The 17,771-nt window shown below is 48.5% G+C and overlaps 1 protein-coding gene across 2 annotated transcripts in view; it reads right to left on the bottom strand.

The window, feature by feature from the left end:
* Positions 1 to 17,771, bottom strand: part of HOOK2 (hook microtubule tethering protein 2) — a 595,676-nt gene that overhangs the window by 312,977 nt on the left and 264,928 nt on the right. For both annotated transcript variants that reach the window (XM_069604124.1, XM_069604123.1), the window contains exons 6-8: positions 11,981 to 12,048; positions 11,440 to 11,502; positions 10,825 to 10,905 (exon numbers count right to left, since the gene is read on the bottom strand). In XM_069604124.1, coding sequence (XP_069460225.1) covers positions 10,825 to 10,905; positions 11,440 to 11,502; positions 11,981 to 12,048 — 212 coding nt within the window. The remainder of the gene's footprint in view (positions 1 to 10,824; positions 10,906 to 11,439; positions 11,503 to 11,980; positions 12,049 to 17,771) is intronic.

Raw genomic sequence — 17,771 nt, forward strand, 5'->3', positions numbered from 1 at the left:
GGTAGGCTGCGCCCAGAGGCACAGGGGGGCCGTGTCCGGAACCCGGTACTTTTTCTCGTACCGGTCTCTTCTAGCTGGCGTCGTGGAAGGGTTCTTGAGGAGGGAAAGGCCCTCATCCCAAATGTCGTCCAACAGAGGCACTGAGAGGACCGTCTTCCTCTTGGCCTCGCGCCGCTGATAAAGGAAGCCTTCCTTTTTCTTCTCCTCAGGGCAGAGTTGGAAAAGCTCGGAAGCCCTGGAGATCATGGAGTGGAAAGATCCGATCTCGTCGGGCGGAGAAGCCCTGGTGGGAGGCGACGACGGAAAATCCTCGTCGTATGCCTCGTCGTCCGTACCCGTCGCTGCCGTGTCAGTCCCCGTATCATCCCCTCGGGTGGACGGGGAGGAGGGCTGGAAGGGGCGCGACGGTTGAAAAGGAGGTGGTGGATGGATCCTTCTTTTCTTGGTAGGGGGAACACCAGAAGGTCCCGGTTCTGGATCCCCCGACGGGAGAGGTTCCTCCGTCGGTAACGGTAGCCTCGTCCTTATCTCGGAGCATAAGGACTGTATGGCCAACAAAATGGCCGCCGAGTTGTCTTGCGGCGCTGGCAGAGGGGAATCCGACGGGTGAGCAGGGGCCCCGTCGGTATCCTCGACGATGTCGTCGTCGTCACCTGCGTCGGGGTCCATTCCGACGGGCTGGCCTTCTTCCACGCCTAGGCCGTGGCTTAAGACCTCGATCAGCTCCTCTTCTGAGGTTGAGGCCGAATCTCCGACGACGCCCTGCCCCCCCTTCTTCCCCACGGAGGGTTTCACGGGGGTCCTATCGATGGGCACAAAGGAAGACTCCCTCCGAGGAGGCAGGGAGATTCTCGGCCCTGAGGTCGCCACCACTGGTGCAGCCACCACAGGCTGAGCCAGGGCCGCCGCGACCGTTTCGATAGAGGGCTTGGTCGGATGGATCAAGGCCTTCACCACCTTAGGTGCGCTCACCGCCTTATCCTTGAGGGAGGGGGCACTGCCACGCTCCTCCTCTGCCTTAGAGCTCGACCGGGGCCTCTCCAGGAGCTTCGCCGGGTGCTCGGCCTTCCTCTTACCCGACCCAGAGCGTTGGCTCGTGGTTGATGGTGCCGGGGAGGGTGCGCCCTGCCTGGCGCCCGTAGAGCCCGACCGTACGGCGCTCCCGGTGCCAGCGGACTCGCGGTGCTTGGCCTTATGTTGGGCCCCCGTCGGCGGGGCGCCCTCAAAGGTCTTAGAAGACCGCTCGGATTTCTTCTTCTTCTCGCCAGACGGGCTCTTACCCTCCAGCCAGTTGGCGAGACGTTGATGGCGGTCCTTCATGGTCCGTTCCGACATGTTGCCGCAAAACGCACAGTCCTTCTCCACGTGCGTCTTGTCCTCATGAAGGCAGTAAAGGCAGAAAGAGTGTTCGTCCTCCTTGAAGACGTTCTGCAGCTGGCATCCAGGGCAGACCCTGAACAGCCTTCCGGGCGTCGAGCTTCCCTTCTCCTGGGCCATCTCCGAGACCGGGCCTGAGAAGCTTCTGGATTCCTCCGAAGTGTAGCTCGACGAAATCTTCACCCTTGAGGGGCACAGATGAATCCGACACGGGTCCCCGTTGATCGGATGTAGGATCGGTGGAGCTTGAGGCTCTTTGACCGAAAGAATCGAAGTTTTTTTGTGAAAAAAGCACGAAAAAAAGCACTAACGCTCGAGAGCAATAGCACGAGGATCCCAACACATGAACGTGCGGTAAAAATCTGAAGATGGCTGCCAGAGGCGGTGCTTAGGTAGAGGGCAGTCATTGGCTGTGGTCAGTATGACGCAGAGACCAGTGATTGGTTATAACTACGAAAGACAGATCAGAAACGAAACTGATACTGGTTTTTTCTTTACCGAGGATTCCCAGCCTGACGACGGGGAATATTCATGAGCATGTGAATCCATGCCAGACCCCATGCTGGAGAACGAAAGATGTTCCTGAGCTTGTTCTGGAGAACTTGCTCTGATCAATCAGTCGTCCAGGTAGGGATATATGTGAATACCTCCTCTCCTGAGACTTGCTGCCACATCCACCAACAGTTTGGTGAAAACCCTCTTGGCGGAGGTCAACCCGAATGGCAGAACTCGAAACTGATAATGAGAATTGCCAATCGCGAACCTCAGGTACTTTCTGTGCTTGGGATGGATTGGCACATGAAAGTAAGCATCCTGAAGGTCCAATGATACCAACCAATCTTGGAGTTGGAGAGCCTGAAGGATCTGGGAAAGTCACCATCTTGAACTTGTCCTTCCTGAGGAACTTGTTCAAGTTTCTCAAGTCCAAGATGGGTCTCAGTCCTCCGTCCTTTTTTGGGATGAGAAAATATGGGGAGTACCAACCCCTGTTCCTCTCCGCTACAGGTACCGGTTCTATGGCACCTTTCTCTAGCAGGGTTAAAATTTCCTGTAACAGGAGCGGATCCGGAATTTTGGCAGAGTTGGCTCCCGGTGGATGATTCTGAGGCCCTTTTTGGAAGGGGAGGCAGTAACCTTGGGCTACTGTTTCCAGTGCCCAAGCATCTGAGGTAATGCCCCGCCATTCCTTCAGATGCTGAGAGATCCTGCCTCCCACTGGTGTTTTGTGTAACAAGGTCTCAGAGGGATTTGGAGGCGGCTGCAGTGGTGGCTGAGGGTACAGATGCCGCTCCTGAGGCTGATTTTGCACCTCTTCCTCGTGCTCCACGAGGGAAGTTTCTTTTGCCCCTTTGAGAAGCCTGTCCTCTTCCTCTACCAAATGAAGAGTAGTAACGAAAAGAATGACCCCTCCAGAAGATTAGCCGGAATAGGGTTTTAGAGGCTGGCGCAAAGAGGCCCCAAGTGATTTAGCTGCCGCTTTCGAGGTCTGAAGTTTTTCTAGGCTTTCATCAGCCTTTCTGCCAAAGAGCCTCGTGCCATCAAAGGGCATGTTGAGGAGTCTAGCTTGCACGTCCGGTTCAAATCCAGACTTCCTCAACCACGCAAATCTGCATAGCACAATGCTTGCAGCCATGGATCTGCTGATGCTATCAGCAGTATCCAGTCCAGACTGGAGACATTCCCCCATTGCCTCCTTCCCGTCTTTGACTATATTCAGGAAGCCTTCCCTTTCCTCGCCTTCCGGAATATGATCAGCCGCCGCCGAAATACAGTCCCACAGGGTATGGGTAAACCTGGCTAGGGTACAGGTGACATTTGCCGACTTAAGTGCCATAATGCCTGACGTGAAAACTTTACGTGCCCAGGCATCAATTTTTTTATCCTCTCTATCTGGAGGGATAGTTGGATAAGCAGTTTGTTTTGAAGTAGATGCTGCCTGAATGACTAAACTCTGGAGTCGGATGTTTATTCAAATATTCAGGATCCGTTCCAGCTGGTCTATATTTTCTTGTAAAAGTGCTATCTGCAGCAGCAATAGTTTCTGGTTTCTCCCAGTTTTTCTCCACAGTCCTTTGAAGGGCCCTGTGAAAAGGGAGAATAGGATCTTTCTGAGGTCCCTTGACGATTATATCCGTCATGTCATCTTGTTCAAAAATGGGTGAAGTATTACCCCAACCCATATATTCAACTACCCTGGTCATAAGACCCCTGTACACGCATCTGCATGCTATGCAGGATCAGGTTTGGCGAACTCTAATTCTGGGGATGTGTCAACTCCACTGGTAGAATGTAGAGTATCACTCAGGTCTCTCATTCTAGATTCCTGGTCAATAAGTTCCTCAGGAACTTGTCTTGTACCATAAGTAACTCCCAAAGGAGAAACCTCGTCTTCTTCTGAAGCAGACTCTTCATAGATTGCTGACATAGATTTGAAAAAGTCTGACCTGGACAAAGGAGTGAATCTCCTTTCTTCCTCTTCCATCTGCTTCGAAGGAAATGGCAATTCCCTCGAAGTTTGAGGGAGTCTTCGAAGAGGACTTCGATAATGGCGTCGATGACGCATTTGGCATTGGCGTCTAAATTATCGAAGGACCGCCTTGCCAAAGGCCAGATCCTGCCCATGGATAGAATCTAGGGAGTAGTGTTGTACAAAAGTATGGACCGAAGCCCAAGTGGCTGCTTCACAGATGTTACGAATAGGAATACCCCTCTGCAGGGCAGTAGAGGTAGCCATACCCCTAGTAGAATGGGCCCGTAAGCCAACCAGAGGGTCCTTACCCGCCAAGCGGTAACATTCAGAAATTGCCAAGATAATCCATGTAGACAAAGTCTGCTTAGTAACAGCTTGTCCCAAACGCCTTCCAGCATAACCAATAAAGAGCTGATCGCCCACTCTGACCCGGGACATGCGAGAAAAGTAGAAACTTCTAGGATCCAACCAATGGAGCCGCTCCTCTTACTTACCAGGATGTGGAGGAGGATAAAATGCCGGAAGAACAACCTTCTGGCTTAAATGAAATTCCGACACCACCTTCGGAAGAAAGAAAGGACAAACTCTAAGCACAACCCTGTCCTTATGAAACATAAGGAAGGGTGGTTTAACTGTAAGTGCCTGCAACTCACTCACTATGGTTGGCCCAGAACCAGAGCTGCATCGCCTCCCTGCACAGAGGAAAGGACCCTGCCCCCCATCCCGCTTTTTGTTGAGGTAGTGCATGGCCTCTGGGTTGTCCGTCAGAATCAGGACATTCTTCCCTCGCAAAGTCGGCAGAAAAGCCTTCAGGGCAAGCCTGGCGGCCCTCAGCTCCAACAGATTGATATGGAGTCTGGACTCCGACGGAGACCAACGACCGTTGACTGTCAACTCGTTGGCATGAGCTCCCCATCCCGTGAGGGAAGCATCCGTCACGATAGTCACCTACGGTCAGGGTAGCCAAAACGGAGCCCCCTTCATCAGATTGCCTTCGACGGCCCACCACAGAAGGTCCTGGGCAACCGAGGGCGGCACCTGAACGGGGTCCGACATCCTGCCGGAGGATTGACTACTGCAGCTTGAGGACCCATTGTAGAGATCTCATCTGCAACCTGGCCTCTGGCACCAGAAGAATGCAGGATGCCATGAGGCCGAGCAACCTCAAGAACTCGAACGCTGGGAGAGTCTGGGCATGTTGAAACTTGTGCACCATCGGCTAAATGTGATGAGCCCTCACCTGGGGAGGGAAACACTTCCCCAGGGATGTGTCGAGCACTGCTCCGATATACTGGAGCCGCTGTGTTGCCGTCAAGTGGGACTTCTTTAAGTTGAGGGAGAAGCCCAGCTTGTGAAGAGAGTGACAGGTGACAGACAGATGATCCAGGACTTGCTCGGGAGAGCGCACCCTGATCAACCAATCGTCCAAGTAGGGATAGACGTGAATCCCCCCCCTTTCCTGAAATACGCTACCACCACCACCATGAGCTTGATGAAGACCCTCGGGCAGAGGTCAATCCGAACGGCAGGACCCGAAACTAAAAGTGTGAGTCGCCAACCGCGAACCTCAGGTACTGCTTGGGATGGATCGGCACATGAAAATAAGCGCCCTTGAGGTCTAGAGACACCAACCAGTCCAGAAGTTGAAGGGCCTGGAGGACATGAGAAAGAGTAAACATCTTGAACTTGTCCTTTCTGAGGAGCTTTTTCAAACCGTGCAAGTCCACGATGGGTCTCAATCCCCAGTCTTTCTTCAAAATCAAAAAATAAGGGTAATACCATCTCTTGCTCCTCTCCACTACAGGCACCAGTTCTATGCGCCTTTCTCCAGCAGGGATTAAATTTCCTACGCAAGGACTCTTCAAAGAGAGATTCCCTGGTGGATTGTCGCGAGGCCTCTGCCGGAAAGGAAGGCAGTAGCCATGGGCTATGATCTCCAGAACCCACACATCTGAAGTAATGGCACGCCACTCTACAAGATGCTGCGCCAGCCTTCCCCCAACTGGCGAACCATAGGACCTGGCCTCATGACTGAGCTGAAGCGGCAGTGCTTGAGGACAAAGGCAACTGCCCGAGCGGCCTTGGCACCTCGAGTACCCCATTTTCCACCTCTGGCACTCCTACGGTGGCCCCTTTGACTTGCAGCTCCTCTCGATTTACTAAAGGATGAGTAATATCGAAAGTAACCTCCCCTCCATTGCTGTCCCCTAGGACAAAAAGGCGGAGGTTGGCGAACTGCAGCGCTCAAAGACTTTGCTGCAGCTTTGGAGGTCTGCAACCTCTCAAGGCTCTCGTCAGCCTTGCTGCCAAAAAGATGTTCACCGTCAAAGGGCATGTTGAAGGGCCGGGCTTGCACATCGGGAGCAAACCCCGACTTCTGCAACCAGGCAAACCTGCGTAGAACGGTGCTCGCCGCCATGGACCAGCTGGCGCAATCAACCATGTCCAGAACCGACTGAACGGATTCACACATGGCATCCTTGCCATCTTGCCATCCTGCACGATAGCAATTAAACCATCCCGTTCCTCCCCTTCCGGAATATGATCAGCCGCTAAGGAGGTACAGTTTCACAGAGTGCGTGAAACGAGACAAGGTACAAACAGAGTTGGCAGCCTGAAGCACCATACCCCTAGAAGAAAACACCTTCGCCCAGCCTTCAAAACGTTTGTCGTTCCTATCAGGAGGGATGGTAGAGTACGAAGCCTGCTTTGTGGGGGCCGTAGCACCACCAAACTCTCCGGAGTAGTGTGCGTGGTCAAGTAGCAGGGGTCGCCACTGGCTGGGCGATATTTCTTCGTCAAAGACTTGCTCACTGCCGGGAGACTTTCCGGAGAAGTCCAAGCCACAGTCACCCTTCTCTGCAAGGCCATATGGAATGCCAGCACCGGGTCAATTGGTGGACCTTGGTCGAGGATATCAGTCAGGTCATCCTGCTGAAAATCCCCAGGTGGGGGCAGACCACCATAGGTAATCTGTGACCCTCGACATCAGGCGCTGGTATGAGGACTCGGCATGCGTGCCAGGCTCAGGCCTACCAAACTCCACCTCCGGAGAGGTGTCTAGACCACTGGCGTCGTGCAATGACTGACGCAGGTCCTCAAGTTGGCTATGACCAGAAAGGAGGTCATCAGGAACCTCACCTTCCTCAGACCCCCTCAGAAATATAATTGAGGCCGGAAGGAGGGTACAGAAAAAGGAACAAAGACATGTTTAGCCTTTGCCAGAGCCTTTCTGGGGGGTTCCACCGTGCCACGGGGAACCTTTGACAAAGCTGCCTCGAAAGGAGTCGATGGAATCGGCGTCGAGCGCGGTGTCGACAGCTTCGATGGTGTCGACACAGGCCTCGAGAGCGGAGCCCCGAGCGTGTCTCGACAGCCTGGGCGTCGATGGAGTCGATGACCTCCTTGGAGGCGGAGCCTCGAGAGAGTCCGTCGACTACCTTGGCGCCGCTGGCGTTGATGTCTTCGAAGATTTCACAGGTTCTCGCGGTCTCGAGGGCGTCGAGGACTGGGACCTAGAACGGGCATGTCTAGAGCGACCATCCTTGTCCGACCGGGACCTCGAAGGTGCCTGGTGGTCGCGATGACCGCTAAAGCCCGAAGGCGTACGAGCAGCGTCTCCAGAACGGTCACGGACGGCATCTTTCGATGGCGCAGACGGACCAGAGCCCTGCGATTGGAAAATCGCCAACATCTCCTTTAAAAGGAATTCCATTCCTCAGGAGTGGAATGCTTGTTGGGACAGGCAACCCGCCGACGGGCAGAGTCCTCGGACGGGGACCTGTGGCAGAGGAATGGCGGAACCGACTCCCAGACCGAGAACCCTTGGACTCACGACGACAATGCGGAGAGTCGCCCCTCGAATCATCCGTCGAAAGATCAGTGGAACGCAACTTCCGGGGCTTGGCCACCTTACCGACCGACAGTTTCTTCTTATGCTCCCGCAAGGCCTTCGATGTGAGCGATTGGCAGTCGACACAGTCATCCGTATTGTGGTCCTCCCCGAGGCACCAGAAGGAAGCGTTGTGCGTGTCCGTCAGTGACATCTTGGACCCACACACCCAACACTTCTTAAAACCGGACCGCATGGTGGAAGAAGCCTAAGACGACATAAGAAACAGGTTCTAAGAACCTAAAGAACAGGATTCAGTAGAACCGAGGCGCGCCAAGATCTCCGAAGTGTACACATTCGCAGAAAAAACGGAACTGTGGCTACGGGCATTGTGCGTCCTACTTACAACATCCGGTGACGACGGCTCGACAGAGGCCCTCAAGGACAGCGTATCTACGTCATCCACGCAGAAATAATTTCCGAAGCAGCACAGCTGTGGCGATTATTGTCATTGATATGGAATAAGTCAGAGGACCCAATCCCCTCGAAACCTACTTTTGAAATACTTGACGTGTCACTGGCTAAAGCACCAATTACTTCTATCATCCCAATACTTCCCATCGAAGAACTTTCACCAACTCTTCAAACTCCTCCAAAGAAACAACTTGGTTACTTACCTTGAACTTTGTTGAACATGTGTTCTTAGATTCGGGATGCACTCATTAACTTTAGAGCACTTAGTGCTACCTTACAATTATGTGTGTGATATCATTTCTATACATAGACGGCTTAGAGCTAAATGCCCCAGAAAAAGGATGCACAGTGACCGGTGGATACAGCCTTCTGCTCATTTTCCTATTTGGAAGGAAAACTGGGTTTTAAAACTAAATGTACTGGGGACAACCATTTATTTTGTACCCCAGGAGGAAACCACTGTTTTACCACACATTTTCTTACTCAAGAAACGTACTTTATCAAGCAGCAGGTTATAGATTGGTAGATAAAAGTATGGAATTTTATTTTTTGTATAGTGGTTAATGCTGGATTATCCCCACATTAGAATGCTGAAATAATAAATGAGATATCCAAATTTATGATAAAAAGAAGAGCATAACCAGCTCTGGCGTGTTTCTAGTAGGTTACTGCAAGTCGAACACAATCTCTGAAGCAAGGCAAACTAGCTTCTTTGCTACAAGGCTTGGTAAACCAGAGGCATCTTTAATACTGTAACTGATTGTGATATGTGAACATTATAGCACCAAATGCTTACAGGCAAAAGCGTGTAAAATCAAGAATCGCAGTGGCTGGAAAGGAGTAAGCAGAATAACAAGCAGCGACAAGTTGCAATCTTGTCCATCAAGTTTACTGAAGTTGAGCCTTTTGTTTAGCTCAGTGGGTTAAGTATCCAAACTAAGTGTGTAGTTTGGGTATATTGGCATCACTAAACACTAGTTTTACCAATACCCTCCTGCATCCAGCATTCTATTTTAAAAAGTGACAGTAGGCACTCTGCACAATATGCATAAAAAAATTTAAAAAAGATGGCAGCACTTCCTAAACTGCTCCCTTTCAGTTACACTAACCTATTGCTGCATCAGGCACCCAGCGTGCCCCTTCAGAGTCTCCTTGGATAAATTTGGCAACTTGCAATTTTTATTTTTAAATTATGAACTCTGATAAGGACACAACGCAAACAGCCAACTTCGGGGTCTTCACTGCCCAGGAATAATAGCGCCCACTTTAAAACTAGAATTTTAGCTCCCTAATACACTTCACGCCATTCCTCAGATACGGTCACAACTGTGGTCAACCCACCCTGGCCAATTATTTTTCTGCCTATGTGCTCTTATCAGAGTTCAGCGTAAGGCAGCAGAGAACAGGTGGCAGAATTCAGCTCTTTAGCCATAATTATTTCAGGAAAGAAAGCGAAGATGGAAAAAAAAAGCAGTTGAAGGGTTTCACCCTCTGTCATGCCCATGCAAGATCATTATGCTGAACCGGAGTGGGTGAAAGGAGAGGCTGTACAGGCCTCTTTCCTGGGAGGCGTCGTGCTGTTAGGAGGCAGGCTAGAAAGTGTATTAGGAAATGAGGATCCACCGGTCAAGGTGGAGGAGGATCGTAGAACTCACCCAATGTCCAATATGCTTTGTCCAGCCCATGTGTTACACCTTACTAGAAGTAAATATTTCAAAGATCTTTTGCCGAAAAGATAGAATGCAAAAACCACCACCAAGCAAATCTGGCAAGATCCCTTTTTTTAAAGCACTGTACTAGACCTCTACGGGGAAGAGGGTGGAGGAGGCCATTTTCTTTAATATTGAGGAAGATTAGAACAGAACTACAGACGGCTTTCTGATTGCTGGAGAAGGCAAGGTGCAGAACTCAAACTGGTTACTGGAGATCTCCACAACGTCAGGTCTCCCATACACACAAACTGAAAGACAGCAGTTTTCAACAAAATCCAGAATGAGGAAGATCTTGCTTCCAATTAGTGAACAACAATTTTTAAATCAGGAGGACACAGCAATGTGTTTGAGACCCCCTGGATTCTCAACGTAGAGAGTTGGTTTGGCTAACAAACACGGCAATCTAGTACAGATTTCTTAAAAAGTGATCTTCCAAATCATAGATGTTCTAGACAGAATTTTAACATACTTAAAAGGCTTCTTGATTTTCACACCACCAGGTTGACAATTTGTGGGAGGGCTAGAAGAACAAACATTTCAAGGGGACGGCAAGGATTGAAACGCATGCAAAAATGCACTTCAAAACGAAGAAAGAATCAGACCACACCAACCCGTGGCGAATCTTTGGTTACCACCCAGCAATGGCACATATGCCCCACATTTCCAACTACCCATCCCAACAACACTCCTTTACGTGTTGGATTATATGCCTGCATAGGGCAAGAATACATACACATTCAAGGATTTCTTGGTGAATAGCCAAAACAGATCAAGGTAACTTCTGTATATGGATGCAGGAGATAAACCAAACACCTCCCCAATGTGGATAGAAACTATATTCCCATATACTAGATTATGGAATGAATAGTGGAGGGGCACAGTTAAACCAATAGTCTTACCCAGCAACCTCATCTGGGACATTTACATCCCCCCCAAAAGGCAGAAAACACAAAAGTCACCTGCTGCTCCAGATCATGACAACGCTGCATCACGTCCTCTTTCTCTTCCAGTTCATCACTTAGAAAGTAATACTTCCGAGACTATGGGGAAAAGGAAAGTGGATCACTTGGCAAAAAGTTAGTACAAGTACAGCACCGGGATTGGAATGGGAGAATCCACTCTAGGAAATTAATCTCAATGCTTGCAACACATACTGGGCGAATATTTTCCTCCTACAAAGGAAACTATGGGACTAGCAAAACAACCTGAATTAGGTTCAGGCCAATTGTGGCCATGAGAGGGGCAGAACCCACGGGGACATTCACCCAGAGAGTTGCACTGCAGTAAGTGGCGAGTACCCTGAAAACCTTGCATCTAATATGGATCCATGCTCACACAAACTTCCCATCCCCACGTGCCAGCGAATGCTCTACATTTTTACCAATCTTTTCCTGCACATTTCAGAAATACTATTCAAGATATCCAACGTAAAAGAATGTTCCAGAACCTCTGCTCTAATCAGATACCCCAAGCCAGTCATGCTACTTTTAAGAAATGCCACCATCCAAACATTAACCAAACCGGTATCCCTAAAAGGGTTCTAACGCAATCCCTCCCAAAGCCTGGACTCTCACCTGATAGTCAAAGTTGCCGTAGGTGTCTGCAGTTAGCGTTTCTGATGAGTCCTTCGTCATGAGCTACATCAAAAAAAACAGTTATGCCGAATGATAAATGAAAAAGGTTAAAGTCAGTCTATATTTAGTTTGCAACGCCACAGTGCAACAAGACCCATTGTAGACAGCACATGGTCCACAGTAACAAGGAAACAGCCAACATGTCCAGCCACGGCATTGCTCGGCCAACCATATTAATTTACGCCAGAGGAAAATAAAATATCTTACATTCCTGGGATCAATAGTCTGGTTCTGCTAAGGAGCAGATTATTTAATTAGGTATTGAAACAGAAAATAATAGCCCCAAGCTTCCTCAACTTATGGGATCTTCATAAAAGTCAAAACATCTATGCCAGCTGTAAGCATTATAGAATAATCATTGCTATTGCCCTCAGGTACACAGACTAATTATTTGTAGGTAGTAGATGAACTGAAAGTTACCTGGAGAGTAATCGGGTGAGGACATAGTGTGGAAGAGGGTACCACACATCAGATGGCTTACCTCTTGGATGGCAGTCATGACCATGTGCTGGACTGACTCTTCCAATGTCATGATCTGCTGGATGTGCTCTGCAGAGAAAGGCGAAGGCAAAAATGAAATCTCAGGCATCGGAGGTCTCATTCAGCAGCTTATGCCATGTTAATAGTCAACATAACAGTAAAAGGGGCATCAGTCACAATCACACAGTCACATGAAGATGAGAGAAAAGGAAGCAAGGTGTGAACATTCTCCTTGGTCAGCCGCAGTGTGGAGCAAACAGATCATGCAAGTGCAGAAAGAGTCAGAAAAATGGAGGGTAGGAAACTATCAACCACCTGAACCTGTACATCCACCTGACTTGGAGCACACCGATGCAGCTTTGGGAGCGACACACAGTTTTGGTAATGTAAACTGACTCAGTGAAATAGGAATGCTAGATGTTGCGCACGGCCTCTTTAAAGTGATTTGTGAATTGCCTATCCGTGCCCACAGCGTCACTAATGCCAGAAGGCTCCACTCAAAACCTCCATAGACCAGTAATGGTAGCTTATTGATGTATTATCGAATCGCGCATGGCTAACATGGTCTTAATAGTCCATAATGGTTAACTTATTGACTTCATCCATAGAGTGCTAAATTATCACAATGCTGTATTTATTAAAATCAAGAAGCACGTAACAGCGTAGCAGTGTATGGATGAAGTCAATTCGTTAACCGTTAGACTTAAAATCATATTAGCCCTGTGTAATTCACTAACCCATCAAGCTACCAGTTTTGGCAATGTGTTTCATGCCAACCCTGCAGAACCCGCAACCCCCACCACCACCACTATTCCAGGACTCCAACTCATTACAGATCTCCGTCCAGCAGCAGAAACTGGAATAATGAAAACCACACATACAACAGAATTCCACCCATCCCGGGAGTTTTTCCCACTGCTTGTGCCAATGCAAATCATCCAGAAATGCAACAAACATGTTACAGTTTCCAGATCTACACTTTACTACCAGTTAGGGAGATCATTTGATATGCATCATCCCCACTCCTAGTGAAACCCCCAGAACTTGTTGCTGGACTTCTAGACCGTTCTCTTTAATCCTGAATGATTGGAGCCTTTTTCTACTCACTCATTCATATGGGCTCAGTCTTTTGGAACTCTGTTCTGTGTTTTACCTGTCCTATGGAGTCTACTTTCCTCCATATCTCCAAGGCATCTGTATTCCACTATTGCAGTACACATCCTTATGGGCAGTGTTGCTGGGAACCCGTTGGGCTCCCCTTCGAGATTATTTTCTTTATCCTAGAGTAACTATAGTTTGTATCTCTCCTATGACTTTATAATCTTAGAGATTGGCACATCACCTTATGTGGTGTGCCAAGGGGATACCTAGTTTCCCCCTTCTCTCTGCTCCAGTGACTTTTTGGTCACAGACAATCTCCTAGTTGTGGCTGGTGGAAGTGGTCATGTTCTACTAACTATTGTGTAATTTTCCACCGCAGGCTATGTTCATAGCCCCAGTTGTGCACAATAGGGTCATGCAAGTACTAACTTGGTTGCACATGTAACACCTTGCCATGATATGCTGGTGGAATGTGTACCTGTTTTTGTGGTCATCACTGAAACCTGGCTGAGTAATATCTCTGGCTTCTGGCCCTATGCTGGTGCAACTGCTGCCCCCTAGTATAATTTTACATTTGGATCGCCCAGCAACTCGTGGGGAGTTTGGGGGGTGTAGGGGATTATTTTAAAGTCTTGTTTTATAGCAACAGTACTTCCTCTTAATCACCATCCATTAATGGAAGCGCTGCTGGTCTGTATCTTGGAGAGTTCTGCTTTTTGTATTCATCTGTTGGTTGTCGATCACCATAACCACCCCGCCCCCACCCAGCCCCGATGCTCGCTTCTGTGATTCCTTCCTTTAGCTTGTGGCCGAGTTTCGGTATGCCTTTCTTCCGATCACCAGTGAGTTGATCTAGGGTCAACAATCCGGTTGACAAAAAGATTTGTAATTTTATTACAGCCATGAATGAGCCGACTTTATTTCAACTTGTCAACTATCCCACTCATGGGCAAAGTACACTAACACACTGGACCGGACATTTGCCCCTAGATCTGAGGTATCCACGTTTCCAGTCTTGTGGGCTGATCATTTGATTATACCCTTTTCGGGGGCTCTTTCTGCTAAGCCCTCTGTACTTCACCATCCAATTCCCAGACGTGCTTGGCATTCAGTGCTAAAAGAAGACATTATTGATTTAATAAAGGGCCACCACCATAATCCTACTCAGTCTGATCTGGGCACTCGGTCTGCCACTTTTGTATTTGTGAGTGGCAGTCTGGCCCCCCCATTAACAATCTTAAACCGAGAGCACAGCCTTCAGAGCCTTGGTTTTCGGGTGAACTTCGTGCTCTTTGCCTTCTCTGTAGACAATCCGAATACAAATGGCGTAGGGACTATGCCAGAAATAAATCTTTCCAGTTAGCATCCGTCATCCATCATAAAGCGATCTGCGCCGCCAAATGCACCTACTTTTCATTATGTATTGAAACCTCATTGAATAAGTCCAAAGAGCGGTTCAAAACTATGCGCTCACATTCTGCTATTCTTCCTGAAACAATTCCAGCTTCACAGAACCTCTGATGACCGGTCTGCTTTCATTGCTGATAACATTGATGGAATTAGCCTCGACATCTCATCAGGGCTAAGATCATCGTCCCTCTCCACCTTGGTAGCTACCCCAATACCCATTGGACTACTTTTCCCACATTTGCAATGGAGGACATTTCTAGGGTACTTTGTAATCTGAAGTCCACTTCTCCAATGGATCCTATTGTATTGGATATTCTGAAGGACATCCTGCCTCAAATTGCATCATTGCTTACAATAGCAGTCAACGCTTCTTTCAAAACTGGGTTGATCCCCACTCTTAAGCATGCCACAGAGATACCTCTGCTGAAGAAACCTACTCTGGACCCTGTTATCCCTGCTAATTTCCATCCCATTTCTCTCCTTCCCTTCCTCGTGAAGCTTCTCGAATCCCTGCCAGGCCCTCTGCTTACTGCCTTTCTAGAGGAATTTCTTTTTCCATCCCTCCCTGTCTGGTTTTAGACCAAGGAGAGGTACGGAGAGTGTACCGTCTCCATTGTAGACAACCTGGCTACCATGCATGAGCGTGTGGGCCTTGTTACTTGACCTCTCTGCTACCTTTGACACAGTTGAGTATTCCATACAAATCGGTTGTCTGTCGGAGGTTGGCCTTGCTGGTACGGTTCTTTCTTGGTTCTCTTTTCTTGCAGATCGCTGCCAAACCCCCCTGTTCCTCAAATTTGGTCCAAGTCTATGGCTCTTTCATATGGTGTGCCACAATGGTCTGCCATCTCACTGATGCTTTTCACAATGTATATCCAGGCTCTAACCAAACGCCTTTTCTCTCACGGCTTCCATTGTTATTCTTATGCAGACACACAGATCCTGTTTCGCCTCGATCTGTGTTCTTCTGAGTCTGCTACCAGGTTCAGGCGTTGTCTGGAGGCCATGTGGAAACGGATGGGGGTTCACTGGTTAGAGTTGAACTGTGATAAGCCTGAGGTGATGGTTGTAGGCCCTCCGTCTGTGCTTTCGTACTGGATCCCTGCATTTTGGCGTTCTACTCTCGGCCCATTCCCCTCCCCAGTCTCTGTAGTTAGGAATCGGGGTGTGAAAATAACTGCCTCTCTGTCCATGGAGGCCAAGTTGAGGCAGTGTGTCAGCTAAGCTATTTCCATTTCAGGACAACTCATAGGGTCCTCCCTCTTATCCCTGCGAAAGTTCCGGCTCTAGTGGTCTCTGCGTTGGCCGTCTATCGACTAATGCAACTCTCCATCTATCCCAGCCTACCTATTTTCTGCGAAGGTTGAAAGTCCACCAAAATTCGGCTGCCCAGGTGGTCACTTCTACCCCTCGCGTTGCCCACTTTACTCCTGTGCTACGGAAGCATCATTGGCTTCCGGTAGCCCAGAGTATTCATTTCAAGGCTCTTTGTCTTGTCCATCGGGCCTTTTATAGCCAAGGGGCTGAAATTCTGCCCTTATGTCCCAGAGTGTGCCCTTCACTCAGCTAATACTCTTCTGGTCTCCATCCCTAGGATTTAAGCTTAGCTGGGTTGGCGGATGCTCCTTTTCGGTTGCAGCAGCCTTCCTAGGTAACCCTCTTCCATGCGGGCTATTCCCTGCCACCTCCTTTCTGTACTGAAAATGCATCTCCCCTAGATTATTTCCCCCTTCTCTCTTCATAAGAAGCGCCAGGGTGCCCTTGGGCAAACACGCTTTACAAGTCATGTTAACCTAACATAAGATAAACCATAATGCACAGCAAGTATTAAAAATGCCTTGCTATTCCAGAATGTGATCCGATAGCTAGGAGCACTGGCTGCTGTGGCCCAATATTTAAACTCAATGACACAGCCTGCAATCTGAAGTGGCCCAACTCTACTCTTTAGCCTTGCAAGGTTGCTGAAAAGTGGAGAATTAAATTGGCCATTTGGAGCACCTTTTAACTTCACAGCACTGTGAATGAGAGTCCCTTCCTTTATAGTGCTTCATCTCACTGCCACTCTTCTTTCCTACTCGTTTACTGACCATTTGCCCCAGCACAAGTTTGCAGATCTGTTAAATGACCGAGTTGTCAAATCTTCCTCGCCCTAAATCACACCACACCACACCCACATCAGAAGCCTGGAAAACACTTGGTTTCACCACATAAACACTGCCCTCCTCCCACTTTCCATCACAATCAACTGACCCGCTCCCCCACCAGACCGCCATGAATCACTATACAACTAGAGGGCTAAAGTTTCATGCTTAATCATCCCTAAAGAAGCAGATGCCCCCACAAAAACCTAAAGTAAAACAACTCATACCAAAACCTGTCACACTTAACTAACCTGCCCGGTCGGTACCAACCACAAGCAGAGACTTTCATACTGGCAACACAGGTAATGGGTACTTCTGACTTGCATCCATCAACACCAAAGTTTTCTGCATCTGCCTTACCTGCCATCCGACTAAAACACCATGGCCTCATCTTTTACAGAGCCATGCGCAGTGAGGCCAATATTACTGACAGAAGGGCGCTATAGATGACCACTTTACATTAAGAGAAAATTCCAATGTAAAGTCAAAATAGTGATCACTGTACCTTATACAGGGTAAAGTGGCCATTAAAGGCAAACAGATAATTGCATAGCCACGCTGTAGGATTTAAGCAAGCACCACTAGGCAGAAATACTCTTACTCAGCAGTGCTGCCCTGATTGCACTTCCTCCTTCCCTCTCTCCAACACTTCCCCTTCCTCCTACACTTGGCATTGTTGCAACTGCACGATATGAAGGACACAAGGCCTAATAAGATAGTTTGCATGGTCTTCCCTCCGGCTTTATTCCCTGGTCTTGTAGCGCCTAAAACACTTGTGTACAGGCGCGTTATAAATTACTTATCATATAATAACTCTTAGTATAGGCCGGAGCCACGCAGGTATGTTGGTAGCAATGGCTGAGCAGCCAGGCTCATTTTAGGAGGGAGAAAGGGCTGTAGGTGGTAGAGTATACACAAGCCCAAAAAAAGACGGACAAACTAAAGTTATATAAAAACAAATGGTTTATTTTATATATACACTAAGGTAAAAAGTAAATACTATAAATAAACAATCGGTACATAGAAGAACCAATACAATTTTGCAGTAACACACTTCTGTATACTTTGAGAATGGCAGTATGCAATTCAAAAGGCATGGAAAATACTTTTGTAATTACAGTTTCAGGTAAGAAACTAAAC

The sequence above is a fragment of the Ambystoma mexicanum genome, chromosome 3q (assembly GCF_040938575.1).
Source record: "Ambystoma mexicanum isolate Mex_15411 chromosome 3q, UKY_AmexF1_1, whole genome shotgun sequence".
Classification (NCBI taxonomy): domain Eukaryota; kingdom Metazoa; phylum Chordata; class Amphibia; order Caudata; family Ambystomatidae; genus Ambystoma; species Ambystoma mexicanum.